This window comes from Solea senegalensis, linkage group LG16 (genome assembly GCF_019176455.1).
Source record: "Solea senegalensis isolate Sse05_10M linkage group LG16, IFAPA_SoseM_1, whole genome shotgun sequence".
NCBI classification, from domain to species: Eukaryota; Metazoa; Chordata; class Actinopteri; order Pleuronectiformes; family Soleidae; genus Solea; species Solea senegalensis.
In genome coordinates, this window is record NC_058036.1 from 17,440,799 (window position 1) to 17,466,974 (window position 26,176).

At 44.6% G+C, this 26,176-nt stretch overlaps 4 protein-coding genes across 10 annotated transcripts in view; 3 read left to right on the plus strand and 1 right to left on the minus strand.

Annotated features, from left to right (window-relative positions):
- Positions 1–1,816, plus strand: part of ttll5 (tubulin tyrosine ligase-like family, member 5) — a 44,464-nt gene extending 42,648 nt beyond the window's left edge. Inside the window, exon 32 of the mRNA XM_044046994.1 lies at positions 269–1,816. Coding sequence (XP_043902929.1) covers positions 269–321 — 53 coding nt within the window. The 3' untranslated portion in view covers positions 322–1,816. The remainder of the gene's footprint in view (positions 1–268) is intronic.
- tgfb3 (transforming growth factor, beta 3) lies at positions 1,711–11,821 on the minus strand. The gene is made up of 7 exons (XM_044046999.1): positions 11,054–11,821; positions 7,078–7,241; positions 5,664–5,793; positions 5,414–5,521; positions 3,888–4,038; positions 2,908–3,061; positions 1,711–2,816 (listed from the first exon to the last, which is right to left on the minus strand). The coding sequence occupies exons 1-7, from the start codon at positions 11,397–11,399 to the stop codon at positions 2,658–2,660; spliced, it is 1,212 nt and encodes a 403-aa protein (XP_043902934.1). The 5' UTR covers positions 11,400–11,821; the 3' UTR covers positions 1,711–2,657.
- A 1,802-nt stretch (positions 11,822–13,623) lies between these two features.
- Positions 13,624–26,083, plus strand: LOC122782593 (intraflagellar transport protein 43 homolog A). Of its 4 annotated transcripts, none has more exons than XM_044047000.1 (10): positions 13,624–13,751; positions 14,447–14,548; positions 14,656–14,670; positions 17,296–17,366; positions 19,498–19,533; positions 20,259–20,305; positions 24,328–24,400; positions 25,231–25,306; positions 25,442–25,504; positions 25,678–26,083. In XM_044047000.1, exons 1-10 carry the CDS (start codon positions 13,707–13,709, stop codon positions 25,870–25,872), a joined length of 723 nt encoding a protein of 240 aa, XP_043902935.1. In that variant the 5' UTR covers positions 13,624–13,706; the 3' UTR covers positions 25,873–26,083. The 4 variants fall into 4 exon arrangements, with proteins under 4 accessions (XP_043902935.1, XP_043902937.1, XP_043902936.1 ...); XM_044047002.1 differs by having other exon boundaries at positions 13,648–13,751; positions 25,762–26,083; XM_044047001.1 differs by lacking the exon at positions 14,656–14,670 and having other exon boundaries at positions 13,648–13,751.
- Positions 25,866–26,176, plus strand: part of LOC122782591 (G patch domain-containing protein 2-like) — a 40,467-nt gene continuing 40,156 nt past the window's right edge. For all 4 annotated transcript variants that reach the window (XM_044046995.1, XM_044046997.1, XM_044046996.1 and 1 more), the window contains exon 1: positions 25,866–25,930. The gene's annotated coding sequence lies outside the window, so the exon portion shown is untranslated. The remainder of the gene's footprint in view (positions 25,931–26,176) is intronic.

Consider the following 26,176-nt stretch of genomic DNA (forward strand, 5'->3'; position numbering starts at 1 on the left):
CGATGAGGGGCAAGCGGGCTGTGAGTGAAAGGTCAGTCAGACAAAAGGCTGAGCGCTGAGCTGTCTGCACTCACACCAGGTGGCGACCACGTTAGACTGCTGATAATTAATAAGATACAGCAGAAACGTTACCAGGAGGAGCTTTTAGTGGGGCGTGTCTCCCAGGTTTGATATAAACACTCCTGTGTGTACACACGATGGAAGACGTCCACCAGCCTCTTTCATTTCACCTCGACAACTCAATCTCCTTTCACCCGTTGCTCTCCAGGTCTCTCCGTGTATCGCAAGCTGTTCCAGGGCCGGGAGCCCAGTCACAGATGACAGGAAGGCCACCAGAGGCACATCCCACCGCTCTGCTGCCCCGACAGGTGCCTCTGCATGTAACCGCATCCTCGCAGAGGTGTATTCTGGGAGAGGACAACAGCCACGGATGAAAGCATGCCAGACCTCGGACAGGGTCCTATTAATTTCCCAGCGATACGGCCGCAGACATGCCACAGGAGAGTCTGCCAGGCCAGGAATTCCCTGCTTTGACGCAGGTTGGGATTTTGTTGCGCAGCATAACATCAGATGGCCTTTTCAGCCCCACACACACACACACACACTCCACCTCCTCATCCACACTGGCTGTACTCGCTCTGATTCTCTCCGTGCTACAGCACTGTTGTCACTCAGAGGTTTCATTGACAGATAGACGTCACCAGATGGTGAAAAAAGCCCCGCTGGTATTTTGACATCAGGATTCAACATTGCTCATGCGGAGCAAGGCAGAGCCATTCAGGAAGATATTTGTTCTTTCTGAAATGTTACTCTGACAGTCGAGACGGATGATTTTCAGACGTAGGTAGCACAGCGATCGCCCGAGCAGTTTGTTGTATCGCTGCCATGAATGGTGAGTCCAGTCACATGTGGTTTCAGGGTTTACTGAAAACCAAACAGTTGCCACGTCAGATTCTATGGCCGTCGTCTAAGGTTGTATTAAAGTAGACACCCTTCAATTGTGAGCTTGATGAACTCTGGCTGCTTGTTTGCAAGCATGATGTAACGCGACTGGGGTTTTCAGCGTGTGATTTTTCTCGTAAACGGAGCCGTTGATGTTATTTTCCTTTCGGAGTGACCAAAATGAATATATTTGTTATAATGAGTAAATTATGGTAATTGCATCAGCACGTATTTATTTTATTACACTGTCCTCCTGGCCGTTGCTGTAGCTAAGATCAGGATTTAGAAGGTTGACGCTGCACCGGCAGACCAATATTCTTCTTCTGGACATTTTCTTTTTCTTGGGACCATATAGTGAATTCACTCAGGGCACTTTAAAAAGAACAATAACATCTCTGTTAAAAACCCACAGACTTTGTCAGAAATACTTGAATTTTAATGCATGCATTTGTCGTATCAGTCCAGAGTGTGGACAGCGTGCATTGTCAATGCTGAACTGATGGTATTTTTCATGTAGTGATCGATCAATGTTGTGGATTTACGAACTTCTGTTAAAGCCAGTGCACGCTGTATTACCTGAATCCACCAGTTGAGTCCAAATCAGTGTGTATAATCTCCTGTGGTGTTACAGCATTGTTTACAGTTTGGTATTTGAATCCGTTTCGTTGATGCTGATCGTTTACAAGTGTATCATATTATTTTTTTTCAGAATCCCGTTGGCAGTTTGTAGCAAGCAACGGCGACTAGAAAAACACGAAAACGCGCTGCTCGTGTCAGAAAATGTATTTGTTCGCCACATTCACTGGAATCACTGCACAGAATGTGTTCACGCGGACAAAATGTACCCGCCGAAAATAAACGGGAAAAACATAGATCCATTCTATCCAACTGGTCATTTTTTTTTAATTAAAAAAAAGGTGTTTCCAAGAGTAATAAGAAAAAAAAAAAAACATTTACAGTTGGTGATCTAGTTAAGTGTTCACTTAGTGACATACATCGTCTCATACAACAGAAAAGGCTTCACTTTAAAAAAAAAACGACAAAAAAACAATCCCTGGAATCACCGTCCTGTTGCATTACAGAGGTAAACATAACCACGGAAATACTAGGGAATAAACGTCGGTTTCCAGCATGTGTTTTTTCTTTTTCGCTCAGATCATTTACATTGAACAGCAAATAAATGGTGAAATAAACAGTGTGGGGAGCTGTGGCGTGCGTGGTGACAAAATAATCCTTTTTAACCCCTCTTCGATTTGCTCCTGTCCAGCTGAGTTCAGTCTGCGCTCTCAGTCACTTTCTGCTCCAATTATTCTATGTCCCTCGGCGACGCAGTGGTCATTTTAGCGTTCCTCCTTTGAACACCGACGTCAGGTGACACTGAGGTAAAGGCTGTTCAAAATGCTGGAAATATGAAAAAAAAGAAAAAAGAAAAAGAAGAGAAACACCGATGTGAAAAAGGCCGTATCTGAAGATCGACAAAAGGTCTGATGGGGGGCGGGGCAGGGGGAGGTTTGCGAGCGCTGTTAGTAAAGTGGTGCTTGATGGTTGCGAGCAGAGTGGTGGAGAGCTTGGGCAAGGCTGAAGCAGAGGGAAGAGGTACTCATGGAGGACAAACTGCCACCTCGAACCCCTCACACGTGCTCCTGAGTCGTACTGGGTACCGTCACATCCCGTGTCTCTCGCCAGGCCCCCCCTCGAGCGCGAGCCCTGACGTTTTAGCTGCACTTGCAGGACTTGACGACCATGTTGGAGAGTTGCTCGACTTTGGGGGAGCGGCCCACGTAATAGAGGATGGTGAGCGGCTCCAGGTCCTGAGGAACACAGCAGGGTGAGGCGGAGGCTTCGGGGTTCAGGGTGTTGTAGAGGCTCAGCAGCTGGAACAAGGACACACACACACACACACACAGGCGTCAGCAAACACATCGCTGCACAGCTCACAGTAAATGTGTTGTGGCTTGAACTCACTGAGCTGTGGGTGGTGTCTGCACTGCGTAGGTAAGGACAGGGACCGGAGCAGAAGTTAGCATAGTACCCTTCAGGCTGATGGATCCACCTCCAGCCCAGATCCTGACGGAAGTTGATATATAGCGCTCGGACGCAGCAGTTCTCCTCGTAATTGCTGTTTGTGTGTGTGTGGGGACAGAGAAGATCACTGAAATCACACTATTTTAATACGAGTTGTATACACATTCCTCCCTATGGCCTCACAAGCAGAGAGATGAGGAAAAAAGTTCAGAAATTCCACTCTTAGGTGTGCCCTTATTTTCCCTCTTGGAGTCGGCCCAAATGTCTGCCAACCTGACGTCGGAAATCCAGAGCTGAGGAGGCGGCGGCGGCGGCGGCGTGCTAAGAGGAGATTGCTGGTAATGGGACAGATCCCGACGTGTATCAGCTTATACCCGTGTCATGATCGCCATGATTAACACGCTTTTTCTGTGTATTCTGTGCCCATGCTGTGTTCCTCCCTCACATCACTGTGAGAAATGACAGGTGATGTTTCCATTTTGTGTTTTGCCCCCAAGGGAGGTGCAACAATATAAAGTAACCCCCCGCAGGGCAAAAATCGCTGCCGTTATTATTCGCTTGGCTCTAAGCACTTAGCGGTCCAAAAACGACAGTGTGGGTGTATTGTTTTGAAAGTTAAAACCATCGTCGAATGAGTTCACACAAACACTGTGTTTCGTCAAGGCAACAGCGACGGCGCGAGGACAACGCGTGACAACTGAAAGCGTCACGAAGCGTCTATGAAAAAGATTCAGAAGTGAATTCTAGGGCTCAAAAAAAACCCCGACTCTTGTCCTCGCCTGCTGCTGGTGAATACACACAAATACTCTCTGATAGTATTGCTTGACAAAGCTCATTTTCAAATAAAAAGCACTATAAGTTAGACACTGCAGCTTTGCAAACAAATGAAAATAGCCCTGGGATGAGGAAGCGTGCCTTACTTGAAGCAGTAATTGGTGTCCAGTGCCCGCTTGCGCCGACGGGACGACGACTGGGCGTCCAGTCTGTGGGGAGGGAGCATCATGAGGATGAGGTGAGGGTAAGGCAGCTCCTTTTGTTTTGTTTTTTTTTCCTCATAGTCTGGCTCCATGCCTGCACGAGGAAGATCAGTCAGTCAGTCAAGAACCAAAACATGGGCTTTAAAAGACACGCGTGTGTCTGTAATTAGCACACAGAGTTGTGACTTTTACATAAGGACACTGTAATCTCTGGGCCAGGCTTTGTTCACTTCTGGCCCACTTTTCTTCCTTTTCCTTATTTAACACTGGTTCCTCTTATTCCCTCCTTTCCTCCACTTTCCCCCCTGGGCCTGTGTCTGCTCATCCACTCTACCCCTGATAGCTTAAGCAGCGTATATCTCAGGAGAGAGGCTGCTGGTGAATATGTACGCCCCTCTTTAATTCCGGGCCAAACGTCTGAGCACCGTGGCAGCACATTCCTTGTGGCCAAGCCAGTCTGGAGTGTTCCCAGGACCGAGGGCCCCGGGGCTCCGGTGCTAAGTGAGATACCAGAACAATTGTATTCCCATGCTCTGTGTCTCTCTATTGCCGTCAGAAAGAAATCCCATTTTCTTTTGCGAAAAAAGACATCAAAGAGTATCGTTACAATAAAGAGAGCGCTCTAAATGTTGCCGTTTTGATAGGAAACATATCTGTGATGCACACTTGCTCTGCGACCTACTCGTACCCAGAGAAGTCACCTCAGGTAACGTTAGTCTGGTCGAGGCTTAGTATAGAGTCCACGCTGCCTAACTGCATCACCAGATTCTTATAGACAGACCATAATACACTTCAAAAGGAAAGTGAAACGGGTGAAAGTGACCTGCTTTGATCGTGAAGAGTTGTTGATAGCGCTCTCATGTCCGTGTGCTATAAATACAAAGCCTCAACAAGCAACTGGTTAGTTTAGCTTAACATTAAGACTCCAAAATAAGGGGAAATTACCGTCTGGCTCAGTTCTATTATGACTAAATTTGTCGCCATGTTTGGACAAGAAAGAGAAAGAAAAAAAAAAAATCCCTCTAAATTCACACCTTGTTTTTACATTTCCAGTTTCTTCGCTCTGTGTCCAAGTCTTCGCGCTAAGCGGCTTCACATTTGCTGTGCAAACAGGAGAGACGAGAGTCTCTTTAATTCCTCAATGACCAACAACTGAGCAGAAATGTCAAATTGTTCCTTTAACCACTGAACGGAGAGCGGTGTGAACATTATAGTTAAAATAAATGACCCACTTGAACATTGAATAGTTGGCACTACTAAATAGTGTGTTATCTAATTCTATTGTGTGTATTTGACACAAATGGATCCGCCAAAACTCCGTAGACCATGCAGCACAAATGCGAGGCAACAATTCCTGCGATCACACACTCACTTCTCGACTTAAACGAGATCTTTTATTATAATATTGTTTTGATTTAGAGATCCCCCTAGTGGCAGGAATGACACACTGTACATTGTGTCCTTCTCACCTTTGAACTTGACCTCGAGCACTTCGTTGGTGTTCTCGATAATGTCGCCGTTAGGCCTGAAAGTATGGCAGGGGCAGTGCACGCTGATCTCCAGGCCAAGGTTGGTCTCTGAGGAGTAACAAGAGAAGACGGATGTAATGAGCTGACATTTTTTCCCTGAGGGGAAAAAAAAATCCTTATTTTTTTTTATGAACTCGTCCCTTCTGGCAGGACATGTGATACACGGGAAAATGTGAGGTGTCCCACTCACGCCGGTACATTAGCCACTCCCTCACGGTCTCAGTGACATCAAAGGAGACCCACTCAGGCGTTCCCTTGGTCAGGACATTCTTGCCCCCGATGTAGCGCTGTTTGGCTTTGGGGTCGTCTTTCTGGAGGATCTGCAAAGGAAAAAAGATGAAAATGTGACCCAGCTGCACAAACTCTTTTGTGCGCACAAACACACACAGACACACACACACACACAAGAACCAGAGCTGTCTGTTTGAGCCAGACTCTCCAGGATGCCTCGGGCCAAATGTCTACTCTTCATGGAAAAAGTGACTCCCTGTGTTGATATCCCCATTTTGCAAGTTAATGCCTGCGTGTAGCCCTGCTGCCAATGAGAACCTGGCTGTCCTTTCGCATCGGCGGTTCAAACTCGGAGAGGAGCTGGGCTCCTGGTCCTGGACGCCGCGTCACACGGTTCAGAAAGCACGCAGACTGCGGGTTATCTCTGCGGACGCTCTCTTCCTGACTGTGTTGAAAGCCCCAGACACACGTGTGCGTACGTAAAATCACTTTCCTTCTCTTCAACAACGATTGTCTTCATCTCGTGGCAAACGGCCCCATGCCAAGAAGAAAGAACACAAGATGCTGGATTTTCGTCCTTTGTTTTTCTGCGTTGCGTTCGTCTTCTTTGGTGAATTCATTGGCGCGCTTCACCGTGTGTGTGACGCTGCTATGACATCACACTCTTTTGCACTGCTGACGTGGTATAAACGCACGGATGAGGGGATTGGGGTGTAGAACAGTGTCGATTGGACATCCTTGTGTAGTGAGAAATATGTGTATTTAAGTGGTTTATGGATAACCAGGTTCTTGTTTGAATCTAATCTGCCTTCCTGTGGGAGAGAGGGGGCCAGATGACTGGCAGCAGCAGCCAATCAGCTCCGGCCCAACCACCAGCTCAAGTGTGGGTGTGAGCGAGCTAGAGGCTCCATTTACTCCCCCCCGGTGGGTGACTCTGCCTCTATCTCCTCTCAGGCCCCTGGAAACATTCTGCAGCCGGCCTGACAGTCTGCATTCAGCCAGAGCTGTGCCTCTGAGGCGGTATGCAGTCCGGAGACACTTGTCTCCCTGGCAGGAAATGTTGGAACCCGATCATTACTCCTCGTCTCTCGCGGTGATTAATGAGGAAACCGAAAAAAGGGAAAAATCCATCCCTGTCACCCCACGCGCGGACATCTAACAGATGTGCGCTTTCAGATGCTTCGCAAAAAGATGCAGATCTACATACGAAGCCCTGGCTTGAACGCTGATCTAGGGTTACTTAGAATAACCTTAGATTCCATTTGACACGTGAAATAATGATCAGTGCATGAAAATCAGACCCTAAAATAAACGTTTTCATATTCCTATCAAGAGAAATAGAGGCCATTGCTAACAGTGAGAGTGTAACACACCTGGTAGAGCTCAATCCTCTGCTCGTTCTTCTTGGCGCCGTGGTTGGGGATCCGCAGCGCTCGAAACTCAGCCCGGAACAAGTTGGTGGAGTTCTTCTCCATGGCGGAGACGTTGAAGCGGAACACCTTGGAGGTGACACTCTTCGCGCAGAAGGAGAGGTCGTCTGGAGGTAAAGTAGAAGAGGATGAGTCTAAACGTCATGCTCCAAAAACACACATCTGTGACTGCACTGAAACAATCATTTTTAGCTCATTCAAGGGAACCACAAACAATTTGCCTATGCTTTGTGTGAGTTAGCAACAAGTGGATGTTGTTGAAATGAAAAGCAAATGTTCCCTGTGGCAGTGGAGGAGCAGAGCAGGGTACAGGAGGACCCCCGCCAGCTCCAACAGGTGCTTTGAGGACTCCGACAGAAGCCAAGTTTCCCCCTGGAAGCCCGTGGTGGAATCGTGATCACATGCTGCTGCAGAACATCACCTGAGAACCCGGCGAGGCGGGCGACTCGACAAGCACTGACTCGCAGTGTGTGTGTGTGTGTGTGTGTGTGAGATTACACACTGACCTTTAGTGGATTCCACTTAACAAACGGCCACATTGTGATTCTATCTGAAAAGCTTCCTGTTACACTGAAGCCTTTCCTTCTCTTTATACCATAATACCATTGACCGGTTTATTATTATAACAGGCCAAGTATATGCAGCGTTGAGCAAAACAAGCTCATAGCAAACTTTTTTTTTAACGAGCCTATTGGAAACAGTCATTTACAGCCAAGCCACGGCTAATTTACTACCCCAAGCTTACGTTTTATTACCGAGCCTCAGATTTGCTGAGGGTTGAAAGGGGCAATGCACCTTTAGCTGATTTGCACCTCGGGCGATTCGGGGACGAATGGAAACTTCTTTGTCGTGTCATGCGAAAGGAACTCGTACATCGCCGTGTATCAGTAATTCATTTGACCCGTACTCCCATTTCATTGTCCTCCCACTCATTATCTGATATTTCCACTAAAAAACTTTCTTTTCTTCTCAACGTTCCCTATTTATAGAGAGCGACCTTTTCGGCATCCATCAAATCAGAGATCTGTCCAGTGTTTTCCACACAATCTACAAGGAGGAAACCTCAGTAGCCCTTTCCTCCCTCCCTCCTCCCGCTCAATTACACCCACCCCCACCCTCCCCCATCCCCCCCATTAACCAAAAGGTGGAAAGCCCCACTTTGAGAGGAGATTTGAAATTCTAATCAAGTCTTCGGTTTCCTCTTGGATGACCTCATTTTTCCCATTGCAACGGTTTTAGGTGGATTTCACATTATGGCTTATTTTTGCCAAGGGTTTAAAAAGGTAATTTGTTCCATGTTGGTGAGTGGAGGGGGATCGCTTGTGTAATTTAATTGAAATGCATTCACAAATTGTCTGACCGCTTCCATTTAGAGGATGCAGCTTTGAGGTGACAGGATGCTGACACTACTTTGACCCTTGACCTGTGAGTTTTCTTCTGTTAAATGTGAAACCGATCACGTTTTACAACACAGATGTTAACAAATGACTTCTTTTACCACTTTCCATTCTTGCAAAAGTCTATTTTTGGTCACATACTAAAGCAAAAAAAAAAAACTCAGCCCAACGTATTATCGCGTGATTCATTTGAATAAAGAGGAGCTTCCAATAAGGGAATTCTAGGTAAACAGATGTTTGATTAGCTCTGCAGAAAAGCCTTACATAAACTGCCTGGTCTCAGACGCTCAGCTTCTCTCCTCTCAGGGCACAGAAGCTGCGGGACAGAAAAAAAAACTCTTCCTGGAATCACCTCTTTTTGCCCTTTTGCCCAGAGGGTTGTCTGTGATGTCAGTCTCTCCAGAGCTTGAGGAGGTAAACAAAGGAAATAGGAAGCATAAGGCAGCAGGTGCTCGCCAGCTGCTGAGATGTCAAGGTCTCTTAAAAGGACAAACAGAAAAACTGTTGGAAAAAATTGTTTTTCTTTTTCTTTTTGAGTTCTCTGCCATTTGGGATTTGACTTGTTTACATCATAATACTCTCGCGGGACATTCGCAAAGACTTTTGATCACTCGTCATTTAAAAACTCAGCATGTAATTCATTTCATTTAAATCTAACAGACAGAATTCAAATGTTGTTTTTGCACCGAGAGAATGTGATCTCTGATTGGAGAGGAGGCTGTGTCTGTTTCTTTGGGAGCAGGCCACAGACCTCTGTCTCTGTTTGTTCAGATGACATCATCTTTCTACTATCCCCCATATATCAGATACGCTGCTTATGCTTGTCCTCATTTCAACAGATCCAACGCTGACACAATTATTGGCCCGGCCTTGTGACGAATCTGCACGATCTTTCTAATTTTACCCAACGAGTCTCAACTGCTATTGTGCCAAAGTTCATCCTTCGGCTGAGTTATGTCTTTACCTCGTGTCTTCGGCGGTATTTGGCTCACGCCGACAAAATCCGTCGCCCCTGATGCAATGAATAGAAGTGGAAGATCGAGATCGCTGCCACGACACAACCGTGCTTCATCTCACAAATGGCTGAGCAAGCGGCGCGTTCAAGTATGACAGAAAAGTTTCTGTCTGACTTTTGAACCGTGCATGAAGACAGCGGCAGAGCCTCGCTCGACTCCCAAACAGTCCCACCTTCCAAGAAACGGTGAATGTAAAAGTCATTATATCCAGCAGGAATAAAAGTGAAGCGGCCTGCAAAAATGATCAAGGTGACACACATTTATGTTCCAACACACTCAACATGCCCTGCACTCTCACTCACTCTTATATTACATCATGGAAAGGGAAGAGAGAGGCGCTCATTAACATATGCAGGCACCTTTGAGTTTATTTCCTTAATTTCATGTGTGACAAAGTTGTTACTTTGCAGTCAGCGCTGCCAGCACTAAGTGAAGATGATGTCTTGTATGACCACCTACAGTATGGCCTACTGTATGAGACCAGTGTGATGTGTCCTGGGCACCAGGCCATCACTGATCCCACTCCTTAGACCTCTGTTTGTTTTGGTAGCGCTCTCTACCTCTGACCAGCGGATAAACCCCAAGCTGTGTATTTTGAATGTCAGAAGCACTTTTGCGGGACCTGTGAAATGGATTCGGTTCAGGACTTGTGCTGGAACAGCCAGAGGCTCTGCTCAGTGTCACGGCGGCGCAGCATAAACACCTGTTGATTTCGAAAAATGGTAAAGCAAACCACTGACCAACCCCCACCCTTCTGACCATGAAACTCCACTTACAAAAGAACTTTCTCTGCTGCTCGCTCAGCTTCTGTTTCAGATTCTTGGAGCAATCAATGGACCATAGTTTATACAGGAAATACCAGTATGGATGAACAAGGGAATTAGATCAAAACCCTGAGCTGCTCAGTTTCTCGCTACCAGAGAGAACTATTAGGGAAATTGAGGTGAGTGAGACGTAAGAGTGGATGAAAAATATTGGGGAAACTCGGGGCCAGAAAATGGAAATGAGGTATTGGAGTTGGCAATAAAGACTAAACTTAACTGCCTGAGAATTTTCCCCGCTCAGGAATGTGTCAGACTTCAGCTGGAGTTCCCATGGCTTTAGTGTGAGGTATGTATGAGGAATGGTGCTCATTCCAATTAGACTGTTTACTTTGCCCTCTGCTTTGAGCGCAGCGCTCTGCTGCTCAGAGGCGCGTCCGTGCGTAAACGCTGCATTGACACGGATGAAGTAAACGCCAGCTGGAAAAATGAGATCCCCTGTTTCGGACAGTTACCTCACCTGTAGAAGTTTTGCTTCGTGTCAAGACAAAGGCTTTCAAAAAAGAACTCGCAATGAAGACTTTGGAGAGATGGAGCTCACTGGCTGCTTTGCGCACAGATATTGTTAATTACTCCAGTCCATAATCAATTAGAACAAAGGCAGTAACTTATTGGACTGAGCAGGGATTGCTGATTGATTGAACGGACTATTGGATGTGAATAAACGTGAGTAAAGTGAACTTACTGTTCTCTGGTGGACCATTGATCATGTTGAACTTGTAAATCTCTTTGGCATAGTACTCAGTCTCCGTATTATCCTGTCCACAACTCTGCTGCCTGTCCCTCCCCAGCTCCTCAATGAGCTCCTTGGTACTGTTATAAAGGGCCAGAACCTGAAACGGTACTTGACTTGGACCTGTTGTTTGAGGCGGACTGGTCAGCCGGAGTTTACTCAGGATCTGTCCCCGCACCGCCTCCACTCTCTTCTTCTTGATGTGGTCAATATCCACAGTGGTGCAAGTGGATAGCGACAAAGTCATTGTCACAAAGTTGGAGAGGAGGAAAAACAGAAGTGCTTTGCCCAGATTCATATTTCACCCTCGTTTCACCACCGAGGCTTGTCAAGTAAAAAAAAAAAGACAAACAGAAACCAGACTGAATTCCGATTTGAAAAGAATCCACTTTCCTTCCTCTTCTCATTCAGGTCGTGAGTGAGTTCTGTTCCTGCAGGAATCCCATTTTCTCAAGTGCTATGTCATCTTTGCGAAATGCGCATTTGCATTGGCGCAAATCCGTGCCATTTTGGAACGCTTCAATCTCAACTCTTCAACAGAACTCCGTATCCTACTGTTCATTCCTCCCTGTCGCGTGCGGGCGCCTCTTTCCTTCGCCTGTAGTTACAATGCACCAGTCTCTGTGCCGTGGTTCACTTTCTCCATTGCACTGAGCTCTTTCCATCCACTTGCTGTTTTGGAGTCAGTGCGCCTCTCTCTCTGCTCGCTCCCTGCAGTCCAGCCTCAAACACACGGGCGCGCTTCGCTCTCACACACGCTTTATACTCACGAGCTGTGACGTTTCACCGAGGGAGGGGCGGCAGTGCGCGCGGACAAAGAGTTCAGACCCATTCTGCCTTTAATAAGACTTTGATTTGAACGGTGTCAAAGCTGCGTTTGGATCACATTTGGGATGTGCGTGATATTGGGCAATGTGTGATTACGCAAGAGGGAGAGGGCTCCTCACTCAAAAAGAGCGAAAGGAGAGAACATGTGAAAAAGAAACGAAAAGAAAAGAAAAGACCACATTGATTGCATTTGATTGTCATGAAAATGTGCTGTTTTCTGTCTTTTCTATTGGGACATGTGTAATATGATAAGTGAGAACGAGAGAATGGTTTTAGTGTGTGTCCACAGGATCCCACCAAACAGTCTGATCTCGAGACTTTTAATGAACAAGACATGACATGAAAGCGCTGAGAACATCCAAAGTTATACGTTTTAGAAGATCCAATACAGATGGAGGGGGCCAAGGTGCAGCCTGTTGCTGTTAGACGCTACAGTTTCCCTTCTCAATGACACAAATCATTTACAACAGTGACATCTAGTGTTCACCAGTGGGTACACTTACAGTGAGTTCCCTCCTTTACAATCCTTTCCCAGACTCTCTCGTCATCCAACTTTGACCTGCAGATGAGATAGTGTGGGTGATGGAGCTTCATCTGGGCTGTTTAGATGAGGAAGTGACGACGTGGGAGTTTTTGGGGAGTGTAATTGTTTGGTAAAAGACAAACACAACTGTCTGTGACTGTCTGTGTGGATGACATCAGTTTGCTGCTCCCCCATAAATAGGATGAGCTTGTTTTTTTTTTAAATGCTAAACCATGCCGAATGTCATTGTACGCCTCAAACACCTCCATATTTAGTCATTTCATTTACAGTGTTTGGTTCAATGGTAGCTGTAAAAAGCCATTTCATTATTTCATTGCTTAACGTTTGCGTTACCACAGCGAGACCTGTGACCTTTAACAAATTAATAATTTCTGTATAATTATTATACGTAAAATAAGATCAGTGCCGTGCACATACAATTGGAGAGGCAGAGGGTGGAAATTAAAAGGGCACCCACTGTGCACTGGTACACTTAAAGTTGAGGACACACTACAAGGTTTTTTTGCCCAATTTTACAGTTCTGCACCGGTCAGCACTAGTTGGGGACAGTCGGGACTCTGGACACAATCGTGACAATTGTCGCCAACAGCCTATGAAAAAAAGAGTAGTTGGGACACAGGAAATAGTGTTAGAAGACGAAGACGACAGGTAGTGTAGATATTGCCATTGAATATCAACAACAACAGTGATGTTTGTTAAACTGTGGCTCTGATAGATATGGCTGCACAAGTCTTTTCAAAATCGGTAACGAGTGGGAGAGTTGTGTAGTGTGTCCCCCACCTTAAGGTAGGCATGTCCAAAGTGTGACCTGGGGCCCGAGGACAAAATTCTGTCGCTCTGGTTCTGTATGGACCTCCATATATTATTGTTTCATTAATTTTTGTCACCAAGATGGGCATTATCTATACAGCACAGAGGACACCCTTTTTTCCACCACTAGAAAGACACTCCTTGAGAAACAATCCATTTTTAGGGGCCACATATGTAGCCAGTAGGAAGGACACCCACCCCCATGCACGCCACTGGATATAATAATATATAATATGATATGATATCATATTATATTTTATGTCATTGATTTGATATAATATAATAGTGTTTCTCAGTGAACGGGACGCACCACTTTCCTCCTGCTTGGCGTTGCCATGGAGAGCGTTGCTGTGTGACGCTTGGTGATATCCAGGAAGACGCTGGGGCCCAGACCTCGTCCTAGTAAAAGGACCGAGGAGCGAGATGGACGAAAACTTTCCTCTTGGAGACACTGGAGCGGTGAAAAACGTGAGTTCTGGCGCAGTATAGGAGACGACGCAACCGAGACAGCGGTTACATGAACCCTGTGCTTTGTCCGTGGAGCTGTGACCACGGAATATAACGGTGCGGCGAGGCTTGCGTTAGCTACTTAGCTAACGAGCTAACGTAGGCCTCCGTATGAGTTAATCTGAGAGTGTGGTAAACAGTCAAGGGGCATGTTATCTGTTACACGCTGTCGCATTTAAAGAAAAGTCACAAACAAGTTTGTCTCTGAGTACTTCACGTTCACTGAATGCTAATGCTAACTAAACTATTAGCAGAAACTTCCCGACATGCACAGCTTGTGTTTACGCTCGCGGCCACTTTATTAGGTACACCTTTTTTATCGTTAACGCTGCTTGTTAATGATAGATTAACATGTGAATCATGCAACACGGTGTTTAGCAAGAAAGTTTATTATCACACGCTGATTTAATAGGATTGACAGTTGTATAACATTATGTAATAACATTATTTAAGCACCAAACTGCTTTAACTAAGTGTAATAACTGGACATATTACATTTCGTGTGTAAGCAGCACATTCAAACATTTCTCTCAGTAGAAAGCACAGTTAAAGCAAAGCCACGTCATAGTCTTTTTTGGAACTACTTCATGTGCCTATGTGTAGCGTTCTAAAAATCAAAATCTCTTCTCCTTTTTAAAATTCCGTTCATTTCCCAGGCAGTAAAGTCTGGACGAAGGGCTCGCCTTGCAGCAGACCAATCATCGCTTGAAGATTCTCGCTATGCAAGGAAATCCTCCACCTCTGCTTCTATGGGAGAAGTATGTGATCACATGATTATTGAGAGAGAGTTAGTTGCATGTTATTACCACCTCACACTAAGCATCATCAATATGCATTTTGGTTTTGTCTTATATATAAATCGAAGGAGGATGAAGAGGAGGTAGGTAGCATGAACAGAATGGAGACTTCCTTTGCATGGCTTCTGTTGTTAGTGCTCCAGACACCAACTTTATACCATTTACAGTGTCAGCGTCAGTGCACCAACATGTGCCACCATTACTTTATTGCTTCATTGGTTCAATTTGAAATGAAATAGAACTGCTGAGAGTCTCACACTGCATACAGTCATAGGAAGTTGACACATATGGTATAAAGTTTTTTGTTCAGACACTGTTGAGATGCCTTTTTCCTACTTGAGCACATTTTAAAGCATAAACAGACCTTTCTCAATAACTGTTCATCTTTCATTGTGCTGTTTTTTTTGGATCTTGCATACTTGCTTTAAGTGTTTAAGTATCAACATCATGGAAGCTCTAAAACCTTTTTAAACTTTAAAGTCACACAGTACTGTAACTGGGCTCTTATACATTTTGTAAAAACCATTATCTCATAAAAATCCCTGTGACTCTACCACATTTTTTTAATAAACCTTCACTTTAAAGAATGAATAGCATCTAATGGGCTACAGATTATAACAATCACTCAGTAAATGTACATTGTTCTTTAAGACTGCTGTAGAAACATGGCGTAAACAAATCAGTGGCCTTCGTAAAGCATGGTCCTTGCCTAAGGTATATATGAATGGGTTAGTTTAAGTCAACTAACACCATTTGCCCATCCTGGGGCACTGGTGCCAATCCTAGTTGACATAGGGCGAAGGGCGGTGTGCACCCTGGACAGATCCCCAGTCCATCACAGGGACACAAAGAGATAAACAACCATCCACTCTCACACTAATACTCATACCTACAGTCAATCTAGAGTGTCTAATTTGCCTAATCCACAAATCTAAATGGTTTTGGGGACTGGAGAATCTTCCAATTCCAAATTGTACACACTGGACCTTTAATTTGAGCAAAGATGTTGTCATATATTGATCCCTGCCTTTTGCAACATTGAATGATGCTGAATATAGGCTTAAATATAGAACAAAAAAATGATGTGAGCGGTACCAGTAGAAATGCAACACATAATTTCACTTCCCTGTCACTGATATTTATGGAATCAATCACATCTCCTGGATTGGCAAACTGTAAACGAGCCAACGTTCCTTGAGCGGAAAAATGTCAGCAATGCTCTCGCTTTAGGCTAATCTTCTCCAAATTAGGCCAACTTCCCTAATGTATGAACCAGTATTCTCGTGCCCTCTCTGACCCGCTGTGTGCATGCAATACATTTTTCCAGAGTGTCGTGCAACGGGGTGGGTTTATTTGCAGTCTTCGTTTATCAACCCTGGCCTCTTCTGTCTAAAATACCCAACTGATTGGTCACATTCCTGACATCCTTTTAAACAAAGACGCCGTTGCTTTTATGGGCTCATAGGGTTTGGCCACCACGAGTTCCTTGCCCCAGAGACCATCAGAGAATCTTAAATTAGAAACCACAAGGGCCAAGCTAATTGCCCCAACAGCCATTACTATTTTACTACAGCTATGAGGTTCATATTTGGTCATGCATTGGATGCACAGATTTGTTTTGCTTCTCAGGACACTTAGCTTCCCCTCCATTTTTGTTGAGTGAAATAATGTCACATGAATTTATTACACTGCGAGGCACTTGACCTTATTATCTTGTCTCATGAAAACTGGTCATTGTCAGAAATGCCAAATATTAAACATCAGGGATGTCAAAACACGAGAAGGATTTTTTTTCAGTGTTGCTTCAAAAGCCTCTGTTGTCTTTATTGTGCCTGTTTTTGTTCGTAATGAAGTAATGGGGATTTATTTAACGACTTGGACGGAGCTCGTTCGACCTCAGCAGCATCAGATTTATAAATGGTTCGGTGAAGGAACCAACCATGGAAGGTTATTTCTTCTTTCAACGCAAACAAACAAAAAAAAACATCTACAAGCTTTGTTCTCTGTAGACCCAGCTCAGGAATGAGAAATGTGTGTGTGCGCTTGTTATTTTTTTTCTTTCTCTCTACTTATTCATTTGTCTAACGTCCACCCATGTGAGGAATTCATTCATTCATTCAAGAACCGGTCTCAGGCCCCCGGTCTCAGGCAGGATTGAGATGCTTACTGACTACTATTTTCAGAATCACAGAATGAGAGGGAGAAGGTCATTTTGTTTTTTTCTGTCAATCTATTTTAAGGTCAGACTTACAGGCAGTTCCCACACTCTGTTCAATATGTTTTGAAACTATAATAAAGAAACAATGGAGTGAGACGAGAGATGAGAATCTGTACTGCACATACCAGACACATGGCTTCGTATAGAGGAGTTGTTGCTTGTTTTTTAGTTTAAAATGGAGACTAGAGTAGGACCTTAAATAAAACATTTAAAAGGACAAATGTACGTTTTGTCTCCTGTATTAAAGTTAAGCTTTGGGGCTTGATTTTCCTGATGTAGACTAGAGAGCCCTCTACTGGCAAATGACCAACTTAAACTTACTTGAGTCTTTCTATTTTCTATTTGTTCATCTCAATGGCAAGTAAACATGATTTAATTTTGACAAAGATTAAAGGCTAATAAGAGTTAAAAATGGCTTATTTCTCCTCAGTGTGAGTGAGTAAACATCCAGTGACATTGTTTGCTATTAAAAAGGTCTCTCTCCTTCCAGGCCCCGCCTCCTAAACCAGCACGGCGGCAGGGTGGTTGGGCAGAGGAAAGCTCTGGGTCCGGATCTGCCAAGTACGTATCTTCCCCTTCCCGCCCCCCCCCCAGCACAGACCTCGGGTTATGCGTTATTAATGAACTCTCATGCTGTTGAATGAGCTTATTTATCAGTGCGTATTTGGCACTCAGACTGTGAATCAACAAGGTTAGGGGCAGCCTGTCTGAGCATGCAACTCTCCATTCGTCTTCATCTGTGAGCAAGGTGGTAATTGACATGGTTAATGCATCAGCCACAGGAGGGCACTGTTAGTCAGCTCGCCACTTCATCACAGGGGTTCAAGCCACTCAATCACCCCCTCAACACTGCAGTCTGCTCTTTACATAGGGAGCACAACATGGAGAATTAGTGAGATATTTGAAACAGATGGAAACAGCTTGCTAAAAGGTGTTGTTTACTACCAACGCATCGAAATATGATTACTAGACTAAGTAAATATGAAGCTTTTTTTTTTTTACTACACTGTACAAGTACAACACTCCCCCTCTGTGTGCCAGTTTTCTTGTCTTTTCTTCAGTCTTGGTGCAGCCGAGCGTGCAGGAGACGCACTGACGTGTACAGCCTCCGATGATTGTATTTATTTGTGTAGTTTAAAACAGCAAACTCAATAGATCTCTTGAATCTCGCAGAAGGTCAGCGTGTCGCCGCTCTGCTTTTTACATAACCCCCTCCCGCTTGATACCCAGCCTCAAAGTGATTGAAATACAGGAGGTGTAAAAGGGGTTTGCACGTGCATTGATCCTCTCTGAAACAAAGTAAGTAATGGTCCCCACTGGAACTGGCAAGGACTTTTCCCTTCAATGTCACCCCTCATGCTCAATCACCGCCATCCTCCTCCCACTAATCCCAGCGCAGAAATCCCGGGATTTGTCGATCTATCACTTCTAATTGACACTAAATGATCTGTCAGTTTATTGATGAACCTTTGAAACCGGGTTGTCACAATATATTTTATCCCTAACAACTTTTTCCAGACAGTTTTACCATGTCTATCACTTTGCCTTACATGAGTCTTAATCAAGGGGCCTGTAATGTGTCGCAAGTGTCTCTACCCCCGCCCTCTGGTCAGTACGTGGTCCAAGGGCAGGCAGGTAGGCTCCTTCAGCTCAGCCTTGCCCTGCCTTGTGTGACTCTTGTGCCTTCAAGCCTGTTGGTCTAGGCTTCGACAGCGTTTATAAGTCACTTAACACAGGGGTAGAGATTATTGGCTGGAGGTTGGGAATAGTTAACTGTTTTCCTTTGTTTTGTGTCTGGTTTAATAATAAATTACATCAATTCCAATTAGTTGTATAGATAATTAACAGATAAATTGTTAGTTTTTTTTTATACCTCACTTAATGTGTTTATGCACAAGAAGGAGTTTGTGTTGATTGAATATCGGAGCTTGGACTTTTAATCCACAGCAAAAATCTCAGAAAATTTTATTAAATAATAAATTTAAATAATAATGAGTACTGGAGGTGTGTCCTCCTGACTTTTGGTTCTGTCAATGTGCGAAAAGACAAGTCACAGTACTTTTATTTGTATAGCGCCCAATCACATCATACATTAGCTCAAGGCATAAACAGGCATAAACCTTACAATATTATGGAGAGAGAGAAGAGAAAACCCAACAGATCTATGAGCAATGAATTCATTTTAAAACCAGTAGGGGGCACTACTCAACCAGAGATCCACCAAAGCATTTAGCATCTTTTTTAAAAGAAAACATCAAACACATCATATTCATCTTCCAGTCAAAACATACTAGTACTTCCTGTGCTCTGGTCAGTTTTTAATGACCGGGCTGTAGCACAATCATGCAGTGATACGTTTGATGATGTCTTTGATGCCAAGTTGAGTGTGTGCGTCCTAAAAATAAAATGCTGTGGTAGAGAAGCAATCCAAAAATAGTATTTTTTTGTGTCTGGTATCCTGTGTTCAAGCCGAGCTGTGTAAATGGAGAGAAGTCTGAAAATAGCACCCAGATCCAGCAGGAGATGAGGCTGAGAAAGCACAACTATTCTAGACCCCTTGTATCATGGAACGACTATAATTATATATGAAAATATGTATCTATCAGGAAGTGTTTCATGACATTATCCTGTAGTATGTAATTATTATGGCAGTGTATTTGTCTCACAGTTGTTCTTTCTGCTTATTTTACAGATCTTCACGCAGACCTGCAGCTGAGGATCTGGAGGAGTAAGTCTCAGACACCTTATACATATTTTTAAGTGTTAGTTGCTGATTCGATGATTTAAATTATAAATTTGGATTAAAATAAGTTTGCATGTTTGTTTCCTTTGTAGCACAGTGGAAACGGTGCTGTACCTCAATCTGCCCTCCGCTGTAGCTAATCTCCCCACCTTCCAAGAACAATCACTTAGCATGATTAAAAGACAGCGTGACTGACTTTGTCATCACTTTTGTTGCTGCTAGGAGCCCAGATTTCCTTTCATTATACTTTTTCATCACATCATTTTGTGACTAGAATAGTCATCATCTCCAGGAGCGGCATGTAGTGAACAGGGTCTTGTATGTTTTACCCAGCACAGTTGGAGTTAAGCGCTTTAACAGGAGCTTGGTTTAAAACTAAACATATGACCCTGTATTTTATTCATCTGTCACAACTGCCTCATTTTAGGGAGATTTATTCAGACTGCTGCTCCAGCTGGGTTTGTTTTAAAAAAAAAACACTTAGAGGTGATCTTATAACCCTGGAGAGCACAAGACTCTTATATCACTATTAGTGCCACTATTCCAGTCTCAATTAAGCATACTGAGCAAGCATCCTTTCTACTATGAGGGGACAAAGCAAAGCGAAGTTGCCTCGGAGCTGCGTCACTCACTTCCTGTGATGACCTCACCCAGGCTCCATTTTTGAAAGTGTTCAATAATTCATACTCTCCCACTTCCTGTTTCTTCAGCCGCCGCCTGCAACCACAAACTCCCCAGGGATCAGATGATGAAGGAGGTAAGAGCACCCTCGGAATCTCCCCGTGTGTTAACGGATAAAGAGGAGCCCTCCAGTGACTGCTTATCCAGACGTCCAGATAAGCAGTCAAATCATGCTCACTTCATATTTGTCTCTGGATCCGACACGGATTTGTGTGTTCGACCACAGGAGCGAGTGACACCCGTACAATCACAGCCTGTTTGATGTGCATATGCACGGTGAATGAAGTCGTATTCATAGTTGATAGTAGAATATTGCAACAGTGTTTATTGTGTGTTTCCATCATCATCGACCACCCTGAGCAAAAAGTGACTGGCAGGTGCCGTTGAATACCGATTTAGCGCCGACATCGCTGCTTTGACTGAAGTCACCTGAGGGCAACTCACCGATTCTTTGCTCCACAAACAATGTCAGCGCTGACAGAGAAAATTACTGCCCGAGCTCTGCCGTTGTTTTATGTTTCCACTGCAAAGCAGCGGGGAAAATATAAAAATTTCCTTAGGACAGATCGGTTAGCGACGTTAGAAACAGTGAGGGACTTAATCACATCAGGATTCAGGATTTTTGGAACAAATTCCATTTCAGATTAAAAGAGTCTGTCAATGTTTTCCCTTAAAAAAACATTTAGAAAATTGCAATGTAGCTCAGAACAGACACACGGATAAAAATCATTAAGTGTTGTGTGCTGAAAGTGTGACATTACTAAGAAAGTATTACAAAACTGATGACAATTTAGTGCAAAAGACATAAATTGCACTGTAAATTCTTTCATATTTCTTTTGCACGTGTTTGTATACACACAGACACACACATATGAAGAGTTCATAGGTTTGGTTCTCTTACAGTTAATGCCGACGGAAAGATTATTACTCTGTGGAGGGGAAACCTCTTAATACAGAGCTGCAGGCAGGGGCAGTGGAAATTACAGTGCTGAGGGTTAGTGAGATAGCCCCGGCGATCTTGATTATGTCCCCTACGCTTATCCCTTATGTCCACTGGCTACAAGCACAGAGGGAGAAAAAGAGAGGGAAAGGCTAACTCGGTCCCTTGCTCCCCATCTCCCCATCAGCTGCCCCCACAGCCTCCTGCTGGTCACTTGAAATAGCACCGGCATTGCAAACAGTCATGTGTCTCATGTCTCGGTCAGTGATGTGTGGAATATTGTCCCCCATAAGCCATTTTCAAGTGGATTATGTGCCTTGGTAATCATTGGTCTGGACCCCCCTGCATAGCATATAGTGTTGTGGCGTTCTCTCCAAAGTCGCTGACCAGCGCGTGCCTCCCAGGAGTACTGTGTGTCTACGTTCACAGCAAATCATCCCCATTTGATACTTACATGCTTCAGCGGGAGGAAGCCGGACACGACCGCCACATTCATACATGTCCCACTGAGGGAAGGGAGTCAGAGTAGGTGATGTGTGCCGCGCCGAGGCCAGGCATCATTTTCCTGGTGGAGTCGCCCCTTTGCATCAGAGGAGAACAGCGGCTTGTTTGCAGCTGCTTTAAAGCCCCGCTTGACCTCCAGTAATAGTTTGAATTTGATGCCTGTTCAAAACAAATGTTTTTTTTTTCTCCACTTAATAACAGACTTTGCATATAGACAGCATTTGCCTCTGTGTTTCACACTGAACTCTCACGGAGAGTGTTAATAGCATATTAGTTGCTAAAAATGAAAAAAGTGTGTGTGTGTGTGTGTGTGTGGACAGGAAGAGAACCCAGGAATATGTTTGAGGAGAGTTGGACAGCAAGGTTTTTTGATGTCATTGCACTAAGACCATTAAATTTGATTGGGGGTCCAGGGGGGACGGATTCTGCTGAACGCTGTGCTTTGTAAATGAGAGGACAAAGTGTCACCGCGGCCTCATGAATATGAAATACCCGCGCCTGCATTTATTTGGATATCAGAAACACAGATGAATCTTGTCAGCGGCCAAACGAGTGTCGCATGTTTAATTTGGCTTAATTACAAAAAAAGGAGAGAAGGAACTAAGTTATCAACAGAGGGCGAGGTTTTGTTGACGGGTCAGGTTTTGACCATGTTGTCCTCCTTCCTTCATCTGACGAGTATGTTTGGAATCGGAATCATTTCCTCTCCATCAGAACACTTTGTAACTTGAACGCGGCACACAGAAATTCAGTGTTCTCTTGGCGATCGATACATTTCTTCAACTCCACTTTATTTCCAGGAGTTATTTTGAAGGAATTGTCACATAGATGCCAAGATATTTCCTCACATCAGATGCAGACTTCCATCTCTTCACCTCTATTTAGGTCCTCTATTGACTTTCCCCTCAGGGTGCAGTACTGTGGTTAGAGATTACTGACAAACCCTCTTCATGCAGTCCAGCTTCCCCCCCCTCTCCCGGACTGTCTATCTGTTCCTCCCTTTTATTTGCTTCTCTGTTCATGTCACTGTCAACACTCGTAGCCGTGGAGCTAATAAGGATGTGCAGTCTGTTGCTCCACCAGAAAACATTGTACAGGAAAGATACATCACACCCACGCTTGTATGACATTTTTAGTAACTGCACCATATAAAAACATCTATTGCGTTCTATTGGTGTCTCTGTGTACATATACACACACACACACATATCTATATATATATCTATGTCTATATATTGTTCTCCAAATACGTCATTAAATCAGTAGCAACTGGGCTTATATGTTTTTTTCTGCTACTAATTCAAAGACTTTTGGTGTTCTGTTAGGTTTAATTAAGTCTTATGTAATTTTCTATCAGATAAAATAAAAACAAGTCATATGTAATGAAACACTGGGTCAAGAAATAGCTCAATGTAGAATATAATTAAAATATAGGAACAGAAAGAAAGTGACAATGTACAACTAGTGCACTTTTGTGATGCCGAAGTCTTGGGTCAGGAGCAGCACTCATCGCTGATTGCATATTTTTATTTAAAGTATTGCAGGGAACAAGCACGACATGTGTTGTGGGACAGCACACGCAGCCATGCTCCTCTGTCAATCTACAGATGGTAACAAAGAGGAGCAGCCCGTGTTTGTCGGGGTGGCTGTGGGCTTTGATGGCGCCGCACGGGTCTTCTGCAGGCACCGCGCTGCTGGACGTCTCCTAAACCAAGTGTTGTGTTGCCAGTGACGTGCTGCTGTGCTGCGTGCACAATGCACAGTGGGGCCGAGCGGCTCCTGTACCACACTGTGATGCAGCTCGTCAGTAAACTGTCAGAGGTGCACCTGTAGAGGTTAGTGAGGATGTTGGTGTTCATGCCAAGCATCCTCACTCTTCCTCACTCTTCCTTAATCATCATCCTTTTGTCTTTAACTGATGTTGAGAAACATGATAAAACATAGGACGCGTTTTTGACGCGTTTTTTTTCTTGAACCCATTCTTTTTGTTCATTATTAATGATTCATTTTTCTCTAATTAGTTCTATCACATCCCTTATTACACTGTTTTATTTCCCTGCTTCTACAAATGTAGATCTGAAAAAAGGCTGTAGAAAGTTTGCCCTGTCCTTCTTGGGAGTGGAGCCATCCACTGTCCTGTTGTGATTTGCCAATTAAAGTGGGTTCCCACTGTTTGAGCAGCGGGCTGGCGGCTCCTGGCACCGCAGCCCCTGCCAGGCCGCACTGTGACTTCCGACCCCACACAGATGGGCCCACAAGCAAATACTCTTGCACATGGCTGGATGCCTCCCCAGTCGGAGTGGCAGCGTGGACATGGAGGTCGGCCCACCGGCCACTGCAGGTCCTGGAGGTGGGTGGCTCTGACAGGGCCCAAATGCTAAGGTAGCAGGGGGTGCTTTCTGGGGAGCCCCTGGCCAGCGGCCTTCTCACAGCAGGAAGAGCTGCCGCCTCACCTCCTGAATATTCATGGCCGCATGGCTATTGTGACAGGGCAGCTCTTATGAGGATGTAACTAGAGAGAGAGAGAGGGAGAGGGAGGAGAGACAGTGCCACACAGACTTTGTCTCACACAAACATGCTCACAGAAAATGTGTGCTTCTGGCTTTCCTGATTTTTTTTTGTACAAATTAAAAATGTGTTATCTTGATTTTTAGATATTCCAGTGATTCCAGACCTTGAGGAAGTGCAGGAAGAAGACCTCACGATGCAAGTTGCAGCTCCACCAAGGTACCTCTAACACACACACACACACACACACACACACAGGTTTGCACAGCTATTCTTCTTAGGACACTGTATTAACTTCCATTCATTTGGACATCTTAAAGCAATAATCCCTTACCTTAACGTAACCACAATTCAAATTTTAGCTGTAAACTTAATTACTTATGCCTCATTAGGACCAGGTTTTGGTCTCCATGAGGACACACTCAGAGTATATTCATACACAGGAAACAGTAAACAGCTCAGTAGCTGACTTTTGGTGACTTTGATGGTTACTTGTCCTTGCTTTATCGGCCGAAATGGGGAAATAACAGTAGGGTGTGATTTATACAACTCTGTTACAGGGTCCTTACTAACTGGGCCCTTTGATTTACAGGTCAGTGAGAGACACGCCGACATGTGTCAAATATGTAGCAAGGCTATGACAGCGGTGGAGGTTATTAGGCTGGGGCTTGCTCTCTGTGCGAGATAATATCCACATTGAACTCATTGTGGGGGCAATGTAGCGTGTAATGTGCAGTAAGTAGGACTGGCATGCACTGCTAGGCCCCGGCCACTTTGAGAGCCCCCCCCCTCGCTTAATTCCAGCCCATAGATAAGCAGCTGGGTTTCAATTTGAAGCGTTTACCACTTGGCAACCGTCTCCTGCTCTCTGTGGTTTTGAGCCTCATTGTGCACAAACTCGAAACTTCTCCGCAGACACGTCACAGTCTTTGGTTTATTAGTTAGTAGTGGAAGTACTGCACTTAAGATTGCTGCTATTATTTTGTCATCACACAGTGGAAGTCTGGGCATCACGGGCCTATTCTGACTTCCTGTCACCTTGTCGTTAGCATTCAGGTGAACCGGGTAATGACCTACAGAGATCTGGACAATGATCTGAAGTATTACTCTGCCTTCCAGACCTTAGTAAGTCAAGAACGTTTATTTTTATATCTTCTCAACAATGTTCTCGTCAAGGTGGTCCATTTACTCCTGCAACCGGCGTCACCCCAGTTTGTGCAAGCTAAGTTCATTTTTTTTCCTGCACCCTCCTCTCTTCAGGACGGAGAGATCGACTTGAAGCTCCTCACCAAGGTTTTAGCGCCAGAGCAGGAGGTGAAAGAGGTGAGTAGGTTTTTAGTAAATATAGCATGTGATCTCCCAGCGAAGGCCTGTCCAGCTGTTTCTAGAGCACCAGGGGAGCTTGCCACTCTGTCTCACAGGTAATCAAGATTTATGATGTGTACATTAACAGCCTGTGCTCTCCTTCCCCCCCATTCTCCTCCCTTTGCTCCCAGCCCGTGCTCTCTTTCTTGGTGTGTCTCCTTCTGCCTCCTAATTCTTCTTCGCTCCCTCTCTTTTGTCTCTCTTTTGCTCTGCAGGATGATGTGAGCTGGGACTGGGATCATCTGTTTACAGAGGTGTCCTCAGAGCTGCTGATGGAATGGGATCAAGGAGAGAATGAGGAGCAGGCTGCCTTGCCTGTAACATGAGGATGTGGAGGAGGAGGAGGTTTGGACTGGGACTTTAAATGGCTCCAGTGGGAACTAGGTGAATGTCCATTACACATAAGGGCCAGTGACTTTGGTTATATTAACTTTAATTACAGTTTGTCGTCCATGTTGTATATTGTGTAAAGTGTAAAGTGTGTGTGCAGCGTTTGCTGTCTTTTCTAAATAAAGTTTGCCACATAGCAACCCTGTCCGGCCCGACTTTGGTAAAGTTTTTGAATCTCATTCTTTTTTTTTTTCTTTGCTATTTTTTAACTTTATCAGCCAAAAGGCAAATCTGCAAAGC

Coding starts and splice junctions, on each gene's coding strand:
- tgfb3 (XM_044046999.1), bottom strand. CDS start 11,399: ATGAATCTGGGCAAAGCACTTCTGTTTTTCCTCCTCTCCAACTTTGTG. Junction 5,794..7,077: donor AGAGGATTGAGCTCTACCAG/GTGTGTTACACT, acceptor TTTCCTTTGCAG/ATCCTCCAGAAAGACGACCC. Junction 2,817..2,907: donor CAGACACCACCCACAGCTCA/GTGAGTTCAAGC, acceptor TCCTTGTTCCAG/CTGCTGAGCCTCTACAACAC.
- LOC122782593 (XM_044047000.1), top strand. CDS start 13,707: ATGGACGAAAACTTTCCTCTTGGAGACACTGGAGCGGTGAAAAAC. Junction 13,752..14,446: donor ACACTGGAGCGGTGAAAAAC/GTGAGTTCTGGC, acceptor TTCATTTCCCAG/GCAGTAAAGTCTGGACGAAG. Junction 17,367..19,497: donor TCTGGGTCCGGATCTGCCAA/GTACGTATCTTC, acceptor CTTATTTTACAG/ATCTTCACGCAGACCTGCAG.